The sequence below is a fragment of the Orbicella franksi genome, chromosome 6, assembly GCF_964199315.1.
Source record: "Orbicella franksi chromosome 6, jaOrbFran1.1, whole genome shotgun sequence".
NCBI classification, from domain to species: Eukaryota; Metazoa; Cnidaria; class Anthozoa; order Scleractinia; family Merulinidae; genus Orbicella; species Orbicella franksi.
In genome coordinates this window covers 1,654,761-1,677,022 of record NC_138150.1, presented here as the reverse complement: position 1 = coordinate 1,677,022, position 22,262 = coordinate 1,654,761, and the positions used below count along the sequence as shown (strand labels likewise).

Sequence of the window (22,262 nt, the reverse complement as noted above, 5' to 3'; positions counted from 1 at the left end):
TGATTCACACGAAGTCGTTTCTCGAAACGCACTGAACGGATTAAAACGAAGAACATCTCGTTAGAAAGTTTTTTCAAAGCGCAGGACAGCTAAAATATTTGTTTACCCTTTTTTAGAACTTTCGCTCCGTAAATCCCGGTGCAAACTTTTGAATATTTAATTTTGTAAGTGAAAATGTTGTGCGCGTGTAAATGGTCCTAAGTCATGTCGTAGACCTGTCGTAAGCTTGTCGCATGCGTCAAAGTCGTACCGTGTAAATCCCTCAGAATTACTGGTACCCAGTAACACGCCATGATATCCCGGTACTAGTTCCCAGTCTTCCCTTTCTTGTTCTTGCAGCTTTCAAGACAGTTTAGATCATCTTCACAAGTGTTAATTTACTTCTCAACAGTCCTGTGACGATCTCAGGTGAAAATGTTTTACTTTTCTTGTTTAGATTTACGAAATCGTGGATCTTTCTTGTGTTGAGCCCGGCGAGTTGAGTTCAGAGTGCACATGGTATTCGATCATGTGTAGAGTGAGGTCAGTGGTTTTACTGAGAGTAGTAGAATCAAAATCTTTCTTTTAAGCTGATATCCAGAAACAATTGGGGTAGGGAGAAGTCGAGCTTGGTTTTTTCCAAACCACTGTTATTTTTTTAAAATTCATATATGGATATCAGTTTTTGCACGCTAATAAATTGTATATATTGCATAAGACTGGAAATCAGTGATCGATCGGTGACTTAATTTTTACTGCAGTTTTGTCTGCCAGTACCAAGTTAGCTCTTTTGTAAATGTACAAACACTGCCGTAAACAGGGGAATCACCGATTCCTCTTATTCTTTTAGCATATTATGATTTCTCATTCTTCCAACCTTCTACTCCTGTTTCTTTCCTCAACCAAAACATGGAAAATGACTTTTCTTAATTAAGCTTTCATTGTCATCAGTTTCTCCTTAAACCTGATGCATAGCAACTGTCCGGTGCTCTTAACTTTAAAATGGGATTAAGAGTCTGTGTTAGAAAATTAGAGGGTTAAAAAAAATGTGACAACCCCAAAAATATTGGTCAAAGATTTTACATCTAAAAGGGATACAACCACAGCGTCTATAGGGGGGGGGGGGGGGGGGGAGGGTAGGGGATGGAGCGAGGGGGGTTGCTGCATCCATCATCTTGGAAGCAAAATAATATGTTAAGGCCTTGTTATAGAAACTGAGGTTTCATTTCTAAAAATGATTGTTATCATCTCATTTTCAGGTAGTATAGGGATCTATAAGATAAATGTCATGACCTCCTTCTTGATGCTTCAAAGATGCTTCTATAAAAGCCTGGCTCCCACACTTCACGTGATAAAAGGTGAGTACCTGTTGTGGATTATTATCTTCATCAAGTTGGTTTGCAAAATGTCAAACCAATATTGCCATGATGTATCAATACCCTTTACAGTGAAACATTTAGTAATTTATTATTTTTTATTCATTTAACTTGTTATTTGTTATTGTTGTGCTCAATTTCGAGTTATAATTATTTGATTGTAATAATTCAAATTATTATTACACTGAGGTTTGAAGGGCAAGTCTAAAATGGGTGTTGAGTGAGTCTGGATATCATGTTAGCCTCTCAGTAATGGTAATGACATTACCTCTGACCCATCACCCCTTCACCTCTCACCTTTAACCCCTCACTCCCAGCACCCCTTAGTCCTGCCAGGTTTTGGTCGCCACTTCTAATATACCTCTGAGGCATGTATCTATAAAGTGGGTAGGGTGTATAGCATTCTCGTCCCCAGAGGCCATGCTCCTTTTGGTCAGCACCAAGAATCACGACCTCTGGGGAAGGTCCAATTTTCTGAGCAAGCACAGAGTAATCGTTTCATGTTCTCAGCCAGTCAAATTTGTCAGACTTCACTCTGAGTCCATGAATTGCGGACTTCCAGTGTTGGACCTTCCCAGAGGTCACAATTCTTGCTGCTGACAAAAAGGAGCGTGGCCTCTGGGGATGAGAATGGGTGTATAGAAATTTTTGGTAAATGTATAATTTCCTTTTTTTCTTTTTTGCACTTCAGTTCATAGCCCTAATTTCCAGCAAAAATGTTTTATTTCTGGCTCTGGTACGATAAAGTTCTCTTCATTCTATGACTACATCATTTGTGGAGCAGGATCTGCAGGCTGTGTTCTGGCAAACCGTCTGTCGGCAAACCCTGAAAACAAAGTTCTTCTACTTGAGGCAGGGCCTAAAGATTGGACATGGAAGATCCACATGCCGGCTGCTCTTATATATAATCTTTGTGATAATAAATACAACTGGTATTACGAGACAGAACCACAGGAATTTATGGACAACAGGTAATAAAGTTATAAGTTATCATTGGTTAATTAATATACTCTATGATTGCATCTATCAGATTAGTATATTGTAAACATAATGAAAATTAATAGTGACAACATTTTTTGAAGGGGTGGGGTAATATCTGTGGCAAAGGTGACTCTAGCCAAAGTTTCTTGATGATTTCTGCGGCTTTAGTTGTGTTTTTCATTTTTGTTAGTTTATTTTTCAACTACTAAGTTGAAAATTGATTTATAATTTAAGCAAAGAGCCCAATCATAGGTTAATGTTGTAAATTATTGCAAATATAGATTTTTATAATGAGTTATTCATTATCTTTATAAACCTGTTTTCAGGCGCATCTATCAGCCAAGAGGGAAAGTCTGGGGTGGATCATCATCTCTCAATGCCATGGTGTACATCAGAGGTCATGCTTATGATTATGATCGCTGGGAGAAGGAAGGTGCTGAAGGCTGGTCATATGCTGACTGTTTGCCATACTTCAGGAAGTCGCAGACTCATGAACTAGGTAAACATTTATTAGATCATTACTTCCCATTACTCTCTTAATGCCCATTGCTCATTCTAGGGCATCAAGACCACCAATTATGTTTTTCCGGCTTCTGCTGTGAAGTTTTGAAGACTTAAATGGGACGACAAGTATACTTGAGTATTAACAATTGTAAAGCAATTAATAAACTGTCTGGTTTTTGTAGGAAAGTATTGAAAGCATTGCCATTTAATTAGGCTTGTACAGCCTGAGTGCGCTAGTGGATTTGTCTGCACAATGTTCGTGAATTAATTGATTTTGTTTATATTGTATCTTTAGGTCCAGATGATTACAGGGGTGGAGATGGTCCTCTCCATGTGTCACGTGGCAAATCAAACAATCCTTTATATCAAGCATTTATTGACGCAGGTGTCCAAGCCGGTTATCCCTTCACGGAAGACATGAATGGCTATCAACAAGAAGGATTTGGCTGGATGGACATGACAATCCACAAAGGAGTACGGTGGAATACAGCAAATGCGTACCTCAGACCTGTATTGAAGCGTAAAAACCTTCAAGCAGATACAAGAACAATGATCACAAGAATAGTGTTTGAGAAAAACCGTGCTGCAGGAGTGGAATACTTTGTAGGCAAAAAAGTGAAGCGTGCTATGGCTAGGAAAGGAGTTATTTTATCTTCTGGAGCAATAAATACACCACAGATATTAAATTTGTCTGGTATTGGAAATGCTGATGACTTGAAGAAACTTGGAATTCCAGTGAATGTTCATCTTCCAGGTGTGGGGCAAAACTTTCAAGATCATTTGGAGATGTATTTCCACCAGGTTCGTAGTAGAATGTGTAAATTGAAAATTATTGCATCAGTACCTAGCATTGTACCTGACTTGTAATTCATTCAGCTGCCAACACAAGCCTATGTACATTTCCATTGTTCTTGTGTTTTTCAGGAATGTACTCAGCCCTTAAGTTTGTACCGCTCACTCAAGTGGTGGAATATGGTTCCCATTGGAGTCAAGTGGTTCCTCACCAGGACTGGGCCATGTGCCACTGCACATCTGGAAGCTGGTGGCTTCATCCGCAGCAGGGAAGGCCTATCTCACCCTGATATCCAGTACCACTTTCTACCCTCTGCTTTTAAAGATCACGGCAGAGTGACTGTAGAGAAGGAAGCCTTTCAAGTAAGTACAGGATTTACCAGAAATATGTTTTGGTGAATAATTGCACTTTCTCAACTTTTGTGAAGTGAATTATTTATATATACATATGGATGTAGACCTATAATCAGGGCTGGAAAATCTTGAATTTCAGCCTGGCCTTCAGACAAGCAGCTCTCAAATTTTGGTTGCCCTGTGCAAGTTGTAGTTTATGTTTTTTTTATTTACTGGTAGTCAGCAGATGACTTGCTTGGGTGACAATGAGAAGTTACTTGCCTGGCAGGAAAATCTACTTGTTCCAGATGACCAGATGACACTTTTTTGAGCCCTGATAATGTTAACTGCACAGTCATTCTGGAATTATAAAGACTGACATGCATGCCTGTATTTGAGTGTCTATTTAACAAATTGACGTCAGTTTTTTTTGCATCTGTCCTCTTATTGATGATAAATTGCATCATAATGTTGACAAAGTGGCTGTGGAACCACAAGCTGCAGGCGAGTGGTTCTGCAGTAAACTTTGACATGTTATGACGAAATTTATCATCAATAAGAGGATAGATGCATAAAAAACTGATGTCAATTTGTTTTTTACAATAAGAAGACCCCAAAATGGTCAAAAGCCGGGAATAAATGAGGGGAAAAGACACCGTAAACTTGCTGTAAACAAAGTTAAGTGAATTTTATTCAAAATGATGCGACCATTGTCAATAGCATTTCTCGCTTTTTGATTGGCTACTTAAAACTGTTTATAAAATCTGATTGGTTAAAAAGTTGACAGTTTGACAGCAGAAAGTTGAACTTGAAAGCTTGCATAAATTAAAATTTTATCCGTCTGTACTCTTATTGATGATAAAAATGAGCCAATCAGCGTGCAAGAAATTAGACAGTTATTGTAAAAAATGCACTTCAACATTTATTTCTCTGGTAAATATTTGCTTACCAGGCTGTCAGATAAGGGATAGTTTGAGGAGGCATGCAAATGAGTAAGGAAGGAAGGGAAGGGGAAGGATGCAAGAGGTGGAGAGTCTGTGCAAAGGCCTAAGCCAGAATATTAAATTACGTTCAAGTTTACAAATCTTAAATGATAGTATTTAGTATTTCCTCCTACCTTCAGCACATTGTATTGTTGTTTTGAAGGTACATGTTGGTTCCATGCGGGCTACAAGTCGTGGATATGTGAAATTAAAGTCTAATAGTCCATATGACAACCCCATTATCCAGCCAAACTACCTCTCAACGGAAGAAGATAGAGTGGAGTTGAGAGACTCTATCAGACTTACCCGTGAAATATTCAGCCAGAAAGCGTTTGATCCATTTCGAGGAAAAGAACTACAACCAGGTATGCAATTTGCATAATTATGATTTTTGATGCAGCATGCACAGCTTTCTTGGCAGCTTCCACCCCCACAACACACAAGAATGTTAGAGAAATGAATTTGTTTTAATGATGAGGTGAGAAAACAAAAAGCTTTTTTCACACTAGTAGCTAAACAGGAGACTAGTTTTATTATAATTTTTCTTTGTCAGAGCACATATTGTTTTTTACATCTTTTGTTTTACATGTAAATACAATGTACATGTAAGTCATGAGTGACTGCAGTGAACCACCTGCCATGAAATTGCCTGTTCTACAGTAGTAGCTTTTACCACTGACGTTTTCTCATCTTCATGAAACATTCATTTAGTAGGCAATTCTTATGAGTTTTTCTTGTAGAATGCACTAGATAATTTATTACACTGAATAAACACTGTTGTCCTTTGCCACTTATTTCCGTATCTGTCTTTTAAGGTGACCATGTTCAAACAGATGAAGAAATTGACGCCTGGGTACGACAGAATGCAGATACGGCATATCATCCATCATGCACATGCAAGATGGGCTCTCAAGATGACCCGATGGCTGTCGTCAATAACAAATTGGAAGTCCTTGCAGTAGAAAATCTTCATATTGTTGATGCATCAATCATGCCAAACGTTGTGAGCGGAAATCTCAATGGACCAACTGTTATGATTGCCGAGAAGGCAGCTGATATCATCCTAGGAAATCCACCACTGCCTAAATCAAATGCACCAGTGTACAAGACACCAGAAAAGGGACAAAGATAATTAATATAAGTGATGTCATGAAACACACTTTATGGTGACTGCTAAATAATTCCACTTACAAGACAATATTGCTTCCAGATCTTGTGTGGTAGACGAATGGCATTCAGTGTGTGAGAAGCAAAGTTTCAAGACTGGATGACAAAATGCTTAAAATCATACAGTTGAAAATAATTATTACTGGTCTATTTAATATATTTTAAATTATCATGAGGTCTTCTTATTGTGAGGGAAGGTGCGAAGGGATGATGCTCAAAGGAGATCCTGTGTTAGTAACCAAAGTACACTGTGGTTGAAAAGGCTCTGGCTAAGGATTTCAGCAGTCAGTATGAGAATTAATTTTAATATGGCTTTATACAATAATAAGCAGTAAGGTTCAGACTGCAAAACGACTTCTAGATTTTCATGGAGAGTGCTTTATTAAGGAAATAGCTAACATGCCATGACACATTGTTGAGTTATATATGCATCCATGGGGAATTCTTAAGAACAAGAGAAGTGCATAGAGCAGTGTGAGGCACTACTTACAGTAGTGTTTCTTGCACTTCTAGAGTGTTCTTCACAATTCCCTGACAAACATTAGAAACAGACAGTATGTATATATTTTTTGTTTTATAACTCAACAATGAACAAGGAACAAGTTTACTTTTCCTTTATATGAAATGTTCAGGAAATTGTGTACGCTCAAACTTTTAATGTGCAACATACAGCCTGCATACAATATTACTTGATAAAGCATGTATGACATAGGGTGCATGCTTTACCATGCTGCGATGAACTTGAGCTGACCAATCATGTGTGTACAGTTCCTTGAATATTTTATTGATACACTCCTAATAGTTTTAAATTGTAGCAGTTTGAAAGTCAGATTTGCAAATAAACAGTCTGTCACCAACAGGCTTTGGAATATGTCTGTAGCTGTTTTCATTTCTGGTTTGTTCAATAAGTAATGTAAAAACTGATTAATAAACACTTAATGACTGGCCCTATGGGAAACATTTAGTTTTGTTTCCCTGCGACCCTCAATGTTTCCCGGGGCAAATGTTTTGTTATACATCTCAATTCAAAAATAGAAAGAAATAACGGCAAAAAATTATTTGCTTGACCTGGGCTTAAGCCTGCAAGCAGGTTCTCATACATTGTGGCAGGAGCAAAGTCAGCAAACAAAGCAAGCTGGTGAGGGACCTAGCATGAGAAATGATCATTCTCAGTGGCTCACTTCACTTGCCAACCTGTGCTAGGCCCCTCATCACCTTGCTTCGCTGGCCAATGGCTTTGCTTGTACCACCAACAATGAGAGCCTGCTGACAGGCTATGCCTGCTGGCACACAAATTTGCTGCGGTTTCAAGGTGCACAACCTGATGATGTGCAAGTCGAAAGTTGAAGTTCTTGTTTCCCTAGGGAGTTAGTGAGTTTTGACCTATAACATGTGACACATTCTCAGTCTAATTGGAAATCATATTTGTATTGAGAGGTATAAGAATCTTAGTTCCTCAATCAATCAAACAATTGATATTTAATTTCAATGTCAGTTTGTTAGCTAATGTTTGGTTTCCAAGTTGAATTTTTTTAGGTTGAATTTTTTAGTCTGAGAATCAAATCAACTTGATTATTGTCTGGCTTAAAACAAGTACCTTCATAGGTAATTACTTCACTTTAATGCCTGTGTAATCTTCAAATCAAAAATTGAGCTGCTATGCTAAGAGTGATCAGTCTCATTTTGTTTTTTTGTGCTTTTTTGCAACCAAAATCAATTTTCCTGTGTGCAGTACAATGAACAAATATTACACTTTTTAAATTACTTTTTAAATTATTTTTTTGCTTAGCAAAATAATTGCTGTATTAATTGCCAAAAAATAACCTTTGGATACACTAAAGTTGGATGTCTGAAATCATGAGGTGGTGAAGAAGATTTAGAAAAATCTTCAGGACATAAGAAAGTGACTCTGCCGGCAAGGGTTTGGTCATGGTCTTAAGAATGTGTGAAGAGGACATATGGTATGGTTCTGCTCTACGATATTAATGGCTGAGCCATCCCCTTATAAACAATGAAAGGATTTTCTCCTGTGTTCCTGAGTGCCACAGTGACACCTCTTCCCTCTCACCTAAAATCTAAAAAAAACACAGTCAAAATGCACAATCTATCAATTTTATTGATTCAAAAATTGTATGAGGTGAATTTGATTCATCATTTTAAGATTTATGGCATATTTTTTTTGGCTGTATAAAAAGTTGGGTTACAATATTTAGCATCATTCGGTGAATCTTTTCACAATTTGAAATTTCGAAGACTCTGATCTTTTGTAACTATACTACAGATCAGACCTATGCAAAACTCTGAACTTAAATTGTAATAAACTACAGTTGTCACACATTTACCAAGATTTAAAGTGAACAATGTCACAAGACCAGCATTCAAAACCTTTTCTTTCATGTGCTAATAATGAAATCCCTTAAAACTATCAAGACCTTAACAGCTGCCCCAACCCCTCCCAGCAAAACAATAAATATATAAATAAAATGAAACTCATCTACCAATACGTCTAGTAAGCATTTTGTAAATGCTATTAAACTAGCAGGTGTGCACCCTACTTGCAATTGTACAAAAATTGCTACTTAATCATTGCAAATGGACCTGATAAACTCACTGCTGTCAGTACGCCAAAGTCCAAATGCCTAATTAATTTGCACTGCATATTTTGGAATTATTTACCAGACCGTGTGCCACTTATTGATATCAAGTAAAGGAGGAATAAACATCTCACTTGTTGATGGGTACTTATGAACATCATAACAGTAACAGTGATTAAGGCCTGAAAATTTTATGCTACAAAAGCCAGTGATAATGTTGTGCCCCTTCACTCATCAAATTGGCCATTTTACCACGCTTTTGAAACATTTGCTTTAGTTTGAAAAAGGGCTTTTACCACAATGTTATTTATTTTAGCTGGCAACTCTACTGTACACCATAGATTTTTTTAAACAAGCTCAGGATGCCACAGATCACAATATAACAAGATTTTTAGCAGATTGACTTGTCAGTGCAATCACAAGTTATTATGTCTGTGTCATCATCAGATCAGCCAGGTTCTCCATAGAGTTACGTGACAAACCTTATAACAGAATCTTGGACAAAAATTCATTCACAAAGTCTGCTGATAAAAACTGGAGTGAGTAATAGATGATTGTAATGCACTGCCTTGAAGGGCCTTCTAAATAAACATGCGTAGAATGTGCAAGCCTTCAAAAGTTTTAAAGGTTGTTAGGTAAACACATGTGTACATACTATTACTGGTAACTATAGATTTATATAATTGCATGGTTATGGAACAAAAAAATAATCAGCCAATATCATTGTCAAACAGTTTTTACAGTGCTTTTGTTGTTCTAAAGCTGGATAATTTGATATATCCTGGTTCAGCCTGTATTCATTTGACCATCCCCAGTTCCTGGATCTTGCTCCATTAAGTCTGGTGCTAAAATAAAAACAGTATGCTGTTTTTTTAACTCTACGTGTAATTTTTTTAAAAATTTATTAGTAGATGGAAAATCATCCCCCCTAAAAAAGCTATTATAAAATACACTACTATAAGCAAGATAAATCCTGTGAGAGCCTAGAGAAGAAAAGTGGGCTTTGATTGTCTTTTTCAAAACATCCCAGAGTACTACATGCATTGTCCAAGATCCTGAGGTCTACAGAGAATTGCATAAAGCGACACCTGCACTTGAAGTACTCTTTTCTAGGCTTTGGTAGTATATGTTTGTTAAATGGGTCTCTTAATCTGTAACCAGTATTGTAATTACAAGGCATATTGTGGGGATGTACTGGAGTGAGCTTATGTAAAGAACTGAAAACCATCATGGCCCATTGGCCTTGTATGAACTGCAAACTTACAGGGAATGTTGAGATCCTTAGAACTGAACACTGGGCTTTCAGTTACAGTGGGAGAGGTACTGGCATGTGGCCTGACAATAACAACTTCTCCATCCTTGTTGAAACCAAAGCCATGCTTGTCATCCCAAATAAAACAGTTTTCCAAACCTGATAACAAATTATATGATTTCAGCTTAGATTGTATATGAGAAATTTTCTACATTTTGTTTTGATAATTAAGAAACTAACAACAAAATTAGTGATTGTTAAAAGCCTCTGAAAAAGGCTCACTGTGCCCTTTGATGTACAGCCAACTCAAACCCTAACCAATGATTGCATTTTTTACTGCCATCGACCAAAAGCATACTGATAGTATATATTAAATTACAAGTGAATGTATGAAAGATCATGTATTTGAACTGGGGAGAAAGATATGAAAGCATGATTGATCATCGCACTTGTACACAAAACTGCTTCACTTGTATTCTTCACCATCTACAGGTATACTACAAACTCATAGCTTGATAGCTCAATTAGTTGAGCGCTGCACCTGTAACACAGAGGTTACAGGTCTGAATCTTCTTCAAGCCTGAATTTTTTTTCAGGCTTAAATTTCATAACTGCTTAAAAGTTTTGTTTTACTTGAACTTTTCAGTTTTTAATTTGTATGATGATATTGTAATTTTAAATAGAAGTAACCTTAATAATAGTTTAATCACAAACATTGTTAAGTGCCATTGACCTTTGGAAATGAGCACTATATAAATTCATGTATTGTATTGTATTGTATTGTATTGTATTGTATTGTATTGTATTGTATTGTATTGTATTGTATTGTATTATATTGTATTGTATTGTGTGTATAACTGTGATGATCAATCATGTCTTCATAGATATAATAATTACACCAATAAGACATGATTGATCAATAATTGATAATAAAATGTTAAAATAACAGCATGCAGTTATGTACCTGTGAATTCACTCTGAGTTCCACCACTAAGCACAACTGACGATGATCTAAAACATCTGATACTTGACTGTCTTGCTGTGTGCAACATCAGTTTATGTCCTTTTCTTAACAGTGCCATCCCAAAAAGATTGACTTCTCTTGCACAGTCAAGTTACATTCTACAGAATAATAAAGAAATATATGTCTTATTTTCTACGTTTCCCCCCTACAATTGATTACAATTTACAGCACAGCAATCTTGTCCCTAGCAGAGACAAGTGACAATCAGAAATATGTCAGCGTTTGCAGGCTAACTTCGCAGACTACACATTTTTCAGTAAGCGGTTACTGGATTCTCAATGGCTCTGGATGGAATAAAACTGGAATCAACACATCGTGGTTCTGGTTTGATTGTGTGCATGCATGCAAACTACAAGTTCAATAACAGTTTTTGAAAACGAAAAGAGAGAGAGAAACCATTGTGGATAATGCTGGCTCTCCTCTCAATTTCTCTCTTCTTGGTGCTAACCTAGGGGATTGTAGCCTCTGGGAACGAACCTGGTAGCACAATAGAACCCCACTGTATGCATGGCAGTCATCTCTCTGATTGCTATTAATTATCATTCACAGAAGCTATTTATAGAAACATGTGTTTTTTTAAGGTCCCTGAAAAAATGTAAGGTCAATCCCCAACAACCCTGCCAACAAGAAAAAATCTCCATACCGTACACTGTTAACACAACCAGAATTCGACAATCAGTGACAGATTTAAGGGATTCCACTTGATAAACGCAGGACTTGGCCACAACTGAGCGAACTCGTGGGTACCACGATGTACATATTCATAGCACATTTTAAAATTTGCCTACACTCATAAGGTTGGCCGTTACATGTAAGCTTAACATTTTGTTACTGAAGATTCCACGAGTTCGTTGAGCTCAAGCATATATTCTCTTCGGACATTACGTACAGCCGGCCGGCTTCTCTATTTTCCCGAATCAGACCGTACTCGTGTTATCAAATTTCCTGTCGACTCATGCTATTGTACATTCTGTCAAGCAAAGACTTCTCTTCATGCATTCGAGTAAAACAATGCGTGAAGTTTAGCACTTAAACTTAACGATAATTCTTAAACTAAAAGAGCAGCAAAGCTCAAGCTTTTATAACACAAACATGGTTAATGGTTTTTGCTTACGTAAATATGCACGGTCAAACAATATCCTGAACTTGCATTTCAAAACAAGGTACTTTAGCTACTACATTCACTGTACTACACTACCCGGGTACACTAAAAACCTGCTGATGAAGGTACGATATCCTGGTTTAAGTACGTCATTTGACCAAAACAAAACAAAAAAACTAGTAAGAACTTACCGGCGCTTCTAACCTGACAACGAAAAGTTCACACTCGAGTGTGGTGTGAAACCGTGTCTGAAAACGACGTCACGTGATCGAGAGGATTTTTTATTATTATTTTTTTTTTGCGCGAGAGTGGGGTAAGGCTGCCAGGTTTGCGTGTGTTGGAACGGTGAAAAATCGGAAGAAAATTTAGAAACGATTTCCCTCTACAAAAAGAATTCTGTCTATATAACAGCACTGTGCTTTGAAAATAACACGACAGCCTGAAAGATTAGAAGCAAGAGGAATTGCTATTTGATTCCCCCCTACACACCCGACAAAGTAGCCGTGACACGCTTATATTGACATCGTTTTAGAAACGGAGCGTTAGCTAGAAAACAAGGAAAACGGGTTTTAAGACAATGGCATTCAGGGCCTACTTTTTCCTCCTCTGTTTTTGCTCTTGTTTCACATTCCATTTGAATTCAGCCACTTCCTAACGGCCTGGCAAAACTCCGGGGCAAAGCTAAGCAAAGCGAAATTGTCTATTAGTTTTAGCTCATTGGCTCCGTCATTTCCAAGCTAGGGTTTTACACACTCTTCCGGCATTATTTTGAGCATAATAGTGAGGTAAAAGAATCGAGTATTTTGCCAGAATAATAGCGACAAAAACTGGAAGACGGTTGAGGGCAAGAGAAATCTGCACACCAGTCATTTGACTACTTAATACACACAGCACACACCAACATGTTCTGCTAGTTCAACCCTCTTCTACTACAAGTGGAATCCCTATTTATCCGGCGAACCATCATTTTTTCGGCCTCCCGATAACTCGAACCAAAAGTCGTTTCCCTCTCCTCAGTCGAACACTGTAATTTTACCCTCGATTTCTCGAACTATCCAATTTTTCGAACCAATTTTCATTTGCCTTGGAGGTTCGAAAAATCGGAATTCCACTGTTGTTCAAAACGAGTTTTTTCATGACTAGAAAACGCAGCTCGCAAAAACCAAACCAGAGCAATGAAGGATTAGATTGAGCAGGATCCCTCGTGTTCAAATAAAACAAGCTCCTGAACAAGCATTAAGGACAAATATTAGCTTTTTTATGTCAGCATACCATTAGCACAATAATGATGCCTTTTGTTTTATTTATTTATTTTATTTATTTATTTTTATTTTACAGATTCGTCATGAGGCAGGTGGGCATACAAAAGAACACTAGGTCCCCTACCAAGGTAACCCATCACCTGACCATCCCCCTAAAAAGTTGGTAACCCATTCCCTAGAGCCCCAATATAAATAATAATGAAAACCCCCAAAAAAGAAATTTTTCAAAAAAAAAAAAATTAACAAGAACAACGTTTAACAGTATTGGTACAACGGCACTTAGGACAGACTAACTTATATGAACTTATATGCGCATAGCGAGATTTTTTGAGCATCGAACATTTGCACAATAGTGAAAAATTGGAGCATAATGTGCCCCTCTATCCCCCTGCGAGGGCAGTGTTTGTGTCATTTGTATTTTGTTTGGAAAAATGTTGCTAGATGGACATATCTTCCCGGTAGAGCTTCAGGAAGACTGCAAATGCCCGACCCATGGGACAAAATAAAATCCTATTCTATTTCTATCTTTAAGAAATATCCTTTTATGTTTTCTATCAAATTCTGTTCTTTACTTTGGCATGGACAAAATCATTTCATCTCTAATTCACTTTCTTTTCTGTTTTACTTTCTAGTCATTTCCCGCTCAGCCAATCAGAAAGCAGGAGATGATAGCCGTCATAGTTCTTTGAAGCCCGCAATGAAAACATGAACTTATTTTCGTATCATTTTTCTTGTGAGAGAATTGGCCGAGTAACATATTTTATTCTATCTCATGGTTTAGAGTAAAAAATATTCTCGCTCTGATATTACTATCAGTTGCGGATCTAGGGGAGGGGCCGGGGGGGGGGGCAGGCCCCCTTATTTTGGGTAAAAAAAAAGAAAAAATCTCAGAAGGAAGTAAAGCCAGCAGGGCACGCAAAACAAAAACGCCCCCCCCCCCCCTTACTTTAGCTCCGACTATATTTACGTATTCACGTTGTAAAGTTCTAGTTCACTGTTACAGTAAGTGTTTCGGTCGGTGCCAAAAAGGTACGAAAATTGTAATTAATTTTTTTATAACGTAACATTTTTTATAATGTAAGTATCTAAAATTGATGAAGAAATCTATTCTTATCCAGGGCAAAAATTCGTCTTTTGTTTGTAAAATATATTAAAATCCTTTGAAGTGGGCAGCCATGCGCATTTTTTTTGTTATATTTTTACTTTCTATTGTCTCCTAAAGATCGTTTATAAAATGAATATAAATATTTACTAATTTTCTCTCAGATATGGAGAGGAGCCTCTTGGCTGAAGATGACAAGTAATGCATTGAACAGTTGCTCCGGAGCTTCTTCGCAGAGATTTGTACAGCTCTCAATTTAGTCACTCAATTAATTAGAGGCAAGGGGAAAGAAATTAATATAAGTTGACTCGATCGCTTGTAAAAATAAAGCAGGAATTCAGTTTTGGCACCTAATTGGAACATTCCTTATTTTAACAAACGAAAAAGTATAAATATATTGTGGTTGTTGGTCGAACCTCAATTAATATCAATTAAAGAAACGAACCGCCTGTGACTATATACTCGCCTGAATTTTAATTTATGCATTATCTTGCCTCTTAATTTAGTTTTATGAAACAAGGCTGGTTGTGCGCCTTGTACAGGATTGCATAAGATAATTCTGCATGTGGAAAAGCTTCTTTGCTGAGAATTTTAAGTACTGTTTTCTACTAAGGAAGGCAGTCTTTTTAGTTCCCCAAGTCATAACACAATTGATCTATGACAGCGTGTGCCTGCAAAAACTCAATTTACATCGAAAATCCTCGGTAGATAACGGTTATCAAAAAAACTAACTTGCTGATCTTTAATAAAAATCATACGACAAAATCAAGTTAAAAAAAATCTTCGGCGCATTTTTATATTTCTCTTCGATTATTGTTAGTTTTACAGATCGGACGTCATAATTTCTTACTTAAGCCTTTAATGGCCATCTATATTGAATTCACGTCTTTGAAAAGTCATACTGAATAATAGAATAATTGTGATAATGACGTCTAAAAGAGACAGACGCTTCTCAAACCTGTCAAAGGTGAACAAATGTTGAAAAATACTGTTTGAGGAAACGCGATAAATCAAATTTAATAACATCGTGTCGTGGGAAGAACGATGCAGCCTTAGTTTTTTGAGAAGCATCAAAATTGTGTTGTTCTAGTCACGAATTCTAAATTCTAAATACGGTAAGTAGTATTTTCTTTCCTTTGCAGTTTCGCCTGTTCAAATCTTACTTTTCTCTCTTTATTTAAGAGGTCTTTTTTATGCAACGGGTGGAGAAATGATTAGTCTTGTGTAGTCATTAAGAGAGATTTCTCACCTTATGGTATACGAAGGTTGAATATTACAAATTAATGGTTATAGCTCAGGTTTTTTCGCTCGTAAGGAGAAAGACTATTTCAAGAGTTGTTCCCTCTACCACGTAACATGGCAACCTAACAGACTTTTCAGTTATGACCTAAGCGTGTATTTTCCTTCATCCAAGCATTATAGGGATTAACTGTAGTGAATTCAGATATATGCAACTGTGTTAATAACCTACTTAGACCGGCAAATTTGTTTTCTTAAGGCCAAAAAGAACAGAAAACGAAAAATAAAACCCTAAACCGCAGTTAGGAGAGAAAATAATAGCAGTTAAATCTCAAAATGAGTTTTAAAATGTACTTTTTTAGGTACAAAAAAATCTTTTCTAACGTCGTTATTATAACAGGCCAGCTCATTACCTTCCCCTTCAAATTACGATATTTTCCTACACTTGCTATACTTTTTGCGAAGTACTAGTTTTCACTATTTTTCTTATTTTGTTTTATTTTCTTAATAATAGACATAATACACAAAAGTTTTTAAATCCGCACCTTCCGAAAATGTTCTGTGCTTATCTCGCATTCACAGACTTGCCCAAAACCTTTTCAGCTGACCAAAATGAATCAAGACCTCATTTAATAATAGACATTAGCGTTTTGTTCAAATTCAAGCTTGAGCTATGTCTAATACGCTGCTGACGGAAAATCAGTTTTTGAGTTATTTTTAATTTTATTTTTTTGTATCGTGCGATACCTGATCTACAGAACAGGACAGACACGAGATATCTTCAGTGACTTGGTCCCATCAGATCCTTGTTTCTCAAATCATTTTTTTTTCGTCTAATATTGTTTATTAATTGAAAAGAATAATAGATCCTTCAATTCTGCATGCTGTCTTTCACGTGAAGGTCCCGTCCGTTGCCTACAAGTTTATTTTTTCATTCAATACTGTCGTGGCCAGTGAATGTTAAAGCTGACCTAGCTATCGGAAATACGTAGATGTCATGTAACCTTGCAGAGAACTTGAAGGCCAAAATTAATTGCAATATTCATTTTTCGGATGAGGATATAAAAGCTGAATAAATGAGTAATTTTCCTTTACAGTGAGGATCAAAGCCCGTTGTACATAAAAAAATGCAGCTATCTTATGAAACTCGAAATGAATACATTTTGTCTAGCATTCTGCTCTGTTCTGATGTGAAAGATGAATTTTACATGTATATTTAACATGCCAAGCAATAATATGTTAAGTCGGGAACATGTCCTTCCTAAGCTGTCGAATATATCCCTTTTTGAAAGCAAATTGAAATTATTACAATGGAATTAAGAGCAAGGGTCTATTCACAACTCAATTTTCCGGAAACAATTAACCTTATTTTCATTTCTCGGTAAAGTTATGGCTAACTGAAGTTAGGTTCCATCAATGTCTATAATCTTAAAATCCTGACTATTTTCTTCGTAAAGGCTGCAATGGGAACAAAAGATTCTTTTTAAACTAGAGAGTAATTAATATCGACAAGAGATTATCTATTCATCAGCGCCAGTTCGTTAATTTAACTTTGGTAGCTCAAGTGTTGAAGCGCATATTAAAATATTTACATAAACATCTTACAGTCAGCTTAAACCTTCTTGTGAAAATCTCAATGGACATTTCTTTCGTCGTCTGTTCTTAAATTCTTTTTTCATTTTCAAAATTTGTTTAGCACACACTTTTTTGTTTGATTCTTGCGTGTATCTATTGCTGCAATACGTAGATTACGTGTAATAGTCCTTTTCGGTTACTTATTTCACCTGTCATACTTTTTTGTAAGTCGTGACATTTTAATTTTTGCAATTATCCATTGTATGTTGTCAGTGATTAAATTCTTTCATCAAGCGGCGTTTCTGGGTAATGGAAGGGAGAGAAGAGGAGAGGAGAGGAGAAATTATTTCATAATTGCACTTTTGCTGTTCACTTTTAGGTTACGCCATGACAGTAATGAGTATATACACGGAGTCACTGACAGCACAGATCAGCATCACCACTGTGTTCACCATCCTGGTGCTGGTGGGTGTCATCGGCAACGCGCTGTCCTGTGTCGTCATCCTCGCCAACCGCTCCATGAGAACACCAATGAATTATCTCATTCTAAACCTGGCCGTAGCGGACATCATTGTGGTAGCGTTTGTTGCTCCCCGGTTCATTCTAATCCATGCCTTCAAGCACCCTGAGGGCCTCCTGGGATCCTTGATCTGCAAAGTGTTCACTGGTAGCAATTTCAGCTGGCTGGGGGGCTCAGCGTCCGTGTTTTCATTGGTGGCCATTTCAGTTGAGCGATACTTTGCCATCATTCACCCTTATGGCAACCGCAAGCTGACCATGAAGAAGCTCAAGTATGTTGTGTGGGCTTGTTGGGTGTTCGCTGTTGTCTTCAACCTTCCTCTGTTCTTAACAATGCAGTACAACAAAGAAATTAACTTCTGCACGGAGTTCTGGCCTGAGCCATGGATGTCCCGTGTTTACAGCACTTCTTGGCTGGTTCTGATTGGTGTGATACCCATAGTCCTTATGTCCGTGCTTTACTGCCGAGTCATTCGCCGGCTTTGGATTCGTCCAGAAAAAAGCCCTCGCGTCACGCAAGCTGCGATTCTCAAGTCGCGTAAACGCGTGACAAAAATGGTGATTGCGGTAAGTGGATTGATTTAGTTTGAATAACAGTCAAGATTATCTCTGTAGTGTCAATGAAAAAACAGGGTCTGTTAACGCCACTGACGGCCAAATATGGTGACTACCTACATTGTCTTCGCATGGGCGAAACTGGTGCAACAACATACTCTATTTTCCTCACGGTCTAGATATATAGACAAAATTACAGCTTTTCTTAAAATCAGTTCTTCATTCCAGGTTGACTCAAAAGGGTTTAGTGTTTCAGATCTTAGTACTAAAAACCCCAAAAGAACGGGGGTGAAGGGTTTTCTGACTAAAAATAGCACTTGACCCCCTGCATTACCCCACGAATCGTTTACGAAAATGTTTCGTCGATATTTGACCTGGCTTGAGGAACAGAAAAGCCTTGGGCGTTAAGCTTCGGAAAATAATCTTCAGGGCTTCAGGAAATGGTTGTTTCTGTGGCCCCCCCATAGCAAACCAGGCGTTTCATGTAGCTGTGAGAGCAATGCGCTGTCCATAATGTCTCTCTTAACCCAATATCTTTCTTTTTCTTTCGTTTTTGCCGTTCGTCTTTCGTCTTCAAGGCGTGATACGTTTTCCCCCAGAGTTCAGCTTATATCAGTTTCATTGTGGTCTTACTGACTGATTTGTTTCATCTAAATAAATTAGAAATAAATAAAATAAATTACAGTATTTAGTCAGGACACCACATCAGCCTTAACTGGTTTTCATCTGGATCCTCTATCCTGGTGGAATTGGAAATTGGAGATGTTGGTTTTTGTGGAGGGAGGAAAACGGGAGAACCCGGAGAAAAACCCTCGGAGTAAGGCGAGAACCAACAACAATCTCAACACACAGATGGTAGAGGTGAGCGCTCTCACCACTGCGTTATTGATCCCTGCTCCCCACTACCTGCTCATTACAATTGTATGCATTCATTTGGTTTTAGGTCAGCGCTGTCTACAGCATCACTTGGTTTCCAGTCCTGATCATCTACATGTTGAATTATTACCTCGAAAGCCAAGAGTACGGAAACATCACCTACATCATCGGCATTGTCATTGTCACCTTTAACTCCTGCGTCAACCCGTTTGTGTACGTGTTCGTCAACGAGCGCTTTAGGAATCACATCAAGCGACTGTTTGAGCTGCCATTTCAGAGGCAAAACCGGGTGCAGCTGGAACAACGAATGACTCAGGAGAGAGGAGAGAGTAGCTCACAGCAGCAACGACAAGCTCTTGAAATAACAGATGGGAACGAATGTTAGGGCTTATCACTGTTAGGTTGGTGCCAGGGGCATTCCATTTACGAAAGGGTAACCCAAAGAAGCGATTTTTCATATATGTAATCAGTATATATCTTCATTACGCTGTAAATCTTTCCTTAACAATTCATTTCGATCTTTTTACTTAAGACCAATTTGTAGAATTCTACTTTAATACTTGTATGCAAATACTGCAATCTGATTGGCTGTGCTATCGCTCAGGGAAGCGATCCCCATTACACAACTTACACAAGAGAGTGGCTACACTTACGAATATGAGCAGAATATTATTTGCAGAAACACATACAGACGGCATTACGGATGAGCAAATTAAATGGAAACAAACTTGGTGATCGAATGATGAAACAATTCTTTAACTCGGTTATCGCGCGCAAAGTATGGTGATTTGTCGATGTCTCGCAGATCAATTTATTCGCCTCAGCCCTCGGCTTCGACAAATCACTATATTTTGCTCAACCTCGTTCAATAATTGTTAATTATTTTACTTCTATAGTACTTGTTATTTTCTGTTGGGGGGTTTCCCCTGAAAATAACGCTTGCAAGCTGAGCCCCCTGACCGCCTAACAAATAAATCTTGGATTTGAACATGATCGGCGTGCATTATCAAGGCACGTGGGAGGTTGGGGCTGACAAACAAAATATAACTTGCGTTAATTCCGTTATCAGACGGGGATATGGTCCAAGAATGCACATAGAATAAAAGCTTTACTGGCTGTGCCTAAATATCAGACATCATTTCAAATGATCAGTCGTGTAGTATAAAGCGAGTGACATTGCAAAATTCCGCTACTTTTTATTCTCGTCATTCAATTGAAGTTTTTGGAAATCACGCTAATACACACACTTTAATGTATACTAAAGTTTCTTCCAGCATGCGTGGTATTGTTTCAAGGTTTTTAATATTGAATATTACGCGAGTGTTTGAGCATATTCAGTGATTACTAATTACTCTATAACTAGTATTAGAAAGTTACTCACTAAATATCGTTATTTATTCATTTGACATTGTTTTTTCTGGCATTTCCTACTTGGTATTAATATTTTATTTTTTGGTATTTATTATTTGTTTTTTTAGGCGTTTAAGAAACCAGGACGCGACGCCGAGGACAACGTAGATTTTTCGATCCTTCGTTTCTTATTGTCAAAGCTATCACGAAACTGAATCTGGGACAGGGCGAAACATTTGATTTAGAAACAAAAAAATTAGCCGTCGTGGTTCACGTTCTCCGGACAACGCAGAAAATCGTCATTTCACGGTATTCGGGAGTTTAAGAAGCTACGACGGCGACGCCGGGGACAACGTCGATTAAAAAATAAATTACTATTTCACCTGCAAATCTCTCGATATTCTAAAGTCATTTAGTTTGTTTCTCTTTGTCCAAACCACTTCGAAACTGAATATGGAACACAGTACAAAATTCGAAATATAAATTTTAAAAATTATCCGTCGTGGTTCGCGTTCTCCAGACAACACAGAATTTGGTCATGTCACGTTGCTGTTTTGCAGAGGACGGTAAAGAAATGTACTAAGAATTATAACGCACGTGCAAAGCCATTGTTTTGCTCTTAAAACCTTTTGTTTAGCGACGTTCCCGTTGCCGTTGCCGTCGTGGATTTCTTAAGCTTCCTATTGGCTCACAGTCAAACCTTTGGTCTTTCTCTATATAAGCGCGACACCATCCGGATGGTTGGGCGGTCAGTTATCTCCCCCACAACACTAATCTCTGTAAGAAATACCTGAAATTAATATGCAGTAATAAAAATCTTAAAGCAATACCACGCATGAAAATCCTATAATTTTCCCTCATGGCATACATTTCATTGAAGTCCTCATGTACCTAAATGCATTTCGTTAACCCAGCTCTGGATTCATAGCTCGTCAATTCAGTGGATATTACCTCATTTAGATCTAAGTAGTTTAGTTATTTACGATATACTGCTTCTTCCTGCATTGAAGCTCTAAAGTTACTTTGAAACACTGAACTCTCTAACTATAACCTAGCCTCCTAATGCTGTATGCCGGACAATAAATGCTACAAATCCATAAACAAGATGTAAATACGTACTCATTGTACCCGAGTAATCAATATTTAACTCACATTCAGAATTAAACAGTTCTTTAGCAACTAAACTACTTATTGCTATTTACTTTATTATTGAATCTTTCATACGTTGACAACATGGACCTCAAAGCGAAATTCTCAAGAAGTAAAACTGATGCAAATTTATCTAAGTTGCATTGAATGGCTTGATTTATATTAGAGACGGATAATTTTTCTGGGACGAACTTTGTCAAAGACGAACTTCGTCTGGACGGATGAACCGTCTGTTTGCCCGTATTGCACACAGACAAATTTTTTGACGAACTACCGTCATTTGGACAAGTTCGCCCAAAACGGATGATCCGTGTTTAGTATAAATCGATCACTTCCCAAAGTTTCGAGTTGCGATTGAAACTATGTTTACTTTAGTGTCGATGCGTGATTGAAAATCTGCTCACAGTTTCCATGCGTGATTGAAACTCTGCTCAAAAGTTTCCATGCGTGATTGAAACTCTGCTTGAAGTTTCCATGCGTGATTGGAACTCTGCTTAAAGTTTCCGTGCGTGATTGGAACTCTGAAGCTCTGCTTCAAGTTTCCTTGC

The 22,262-nt window shown here is 37.6% G+C and overlaps 3 protein-coding genes across 5 annotated transcripts; 2 read left to right on the top strand and 1 right to left on the bottom strand.

The window, feature by feature from the left end:
* The first annotated feature begins 336 nt into the window (after positions 1 to 336).
* On the top strand, positions 337 to 6,845 carry LOC145489558 (choline dehydrogenase, mitochondrial-like). 3 transcript variants are annotated; one of them, XM_081468538.1, is made up of 8 exons: positions 337 to 408; positions 1,239 to 1,337; positions 2,047 to 2,326; positions 2,663 to 2,835; positions 3,136 to 3,641; positions 3,765 to 3,995; positions 5,112 to 5,313; positions 5,764 to 6,845. In XM_081468538.1, exons 2-8 carry the CDS (start codon positions 1,268 to 1,270, stop codon positions 6,078 to 6,080), a joined length of 1,779 nt encoding a protein of 592 aa, XP_081324664.1. In that variant the 5' UTR covers positions 337 to 408; positions 1,239 to 1,267; the 3' UTR covers positions 6,081 to 6,845. The 3 variants fall into 3 exon arrangements, with proteins under 3 accessions (XP_081324664.1, XP_081324665.1, XP_081324663.1); XM_081468539.1 differs by lacking the exon at positions 337 to 408 and adding an exon at positions 441 to 522; XM_081468537.1 differs by lacking the exon at positions 337 to 408 and having other exon boundaries at positions 1,125 to 1,337.
* Positions 6,846 to 8,423: 1,578 nt separating this feature from the next.
* LOC145489559 (uncharacterized) lies at positions 8,424 to 12,388 on the bottom strand. Its single transcript, XM_081468540.1, has 4 exons — positions 12,279 to 12,388; positions 10,926 to 11,083; positions 9,974 to 10,120; positions 8,424 to 9,554 (listed from the first exon to the last, which is right to left on the bottom strand). The coding sequence occupies exons 2-4, from the start codon at positions 11,041 to 11,043 to the stop codon at positions 9,496 to 9,498; spliced, it is 324 nt and encodes a 107-aa protein (XP_081324666.1). The 5' UTR covers positions 11,044 to 11,083; positions 12,279 to 12,388; the 3' UTR covers positions 8,424 to 9,495.
* Positions 12,389 to 17,499: 5,111 nt separating this feature from the next.
* Positions 17,500 to 19,600, top strand: LOC145489488 (allatostatin-A receptor-like). Its single transcript, XM_081468469.1, has 2 exons — positions 17,500 to 18,351; positions 19,283 to 19,600. The coding sequence occupies exons 1-2, from the start codon at positions 17,653 to 17,655 to the stop codon at positions 19,598 to 19,600; spliced, it is 1,017 nt and encodes a 338-aa protein (XP_081324595.1). The 5' UTR covers positions 17,500 to 17,652.
* The last annotated feature ends 2,662 nt before the right edge of the window (positions 19,601 to 22,262 follow it).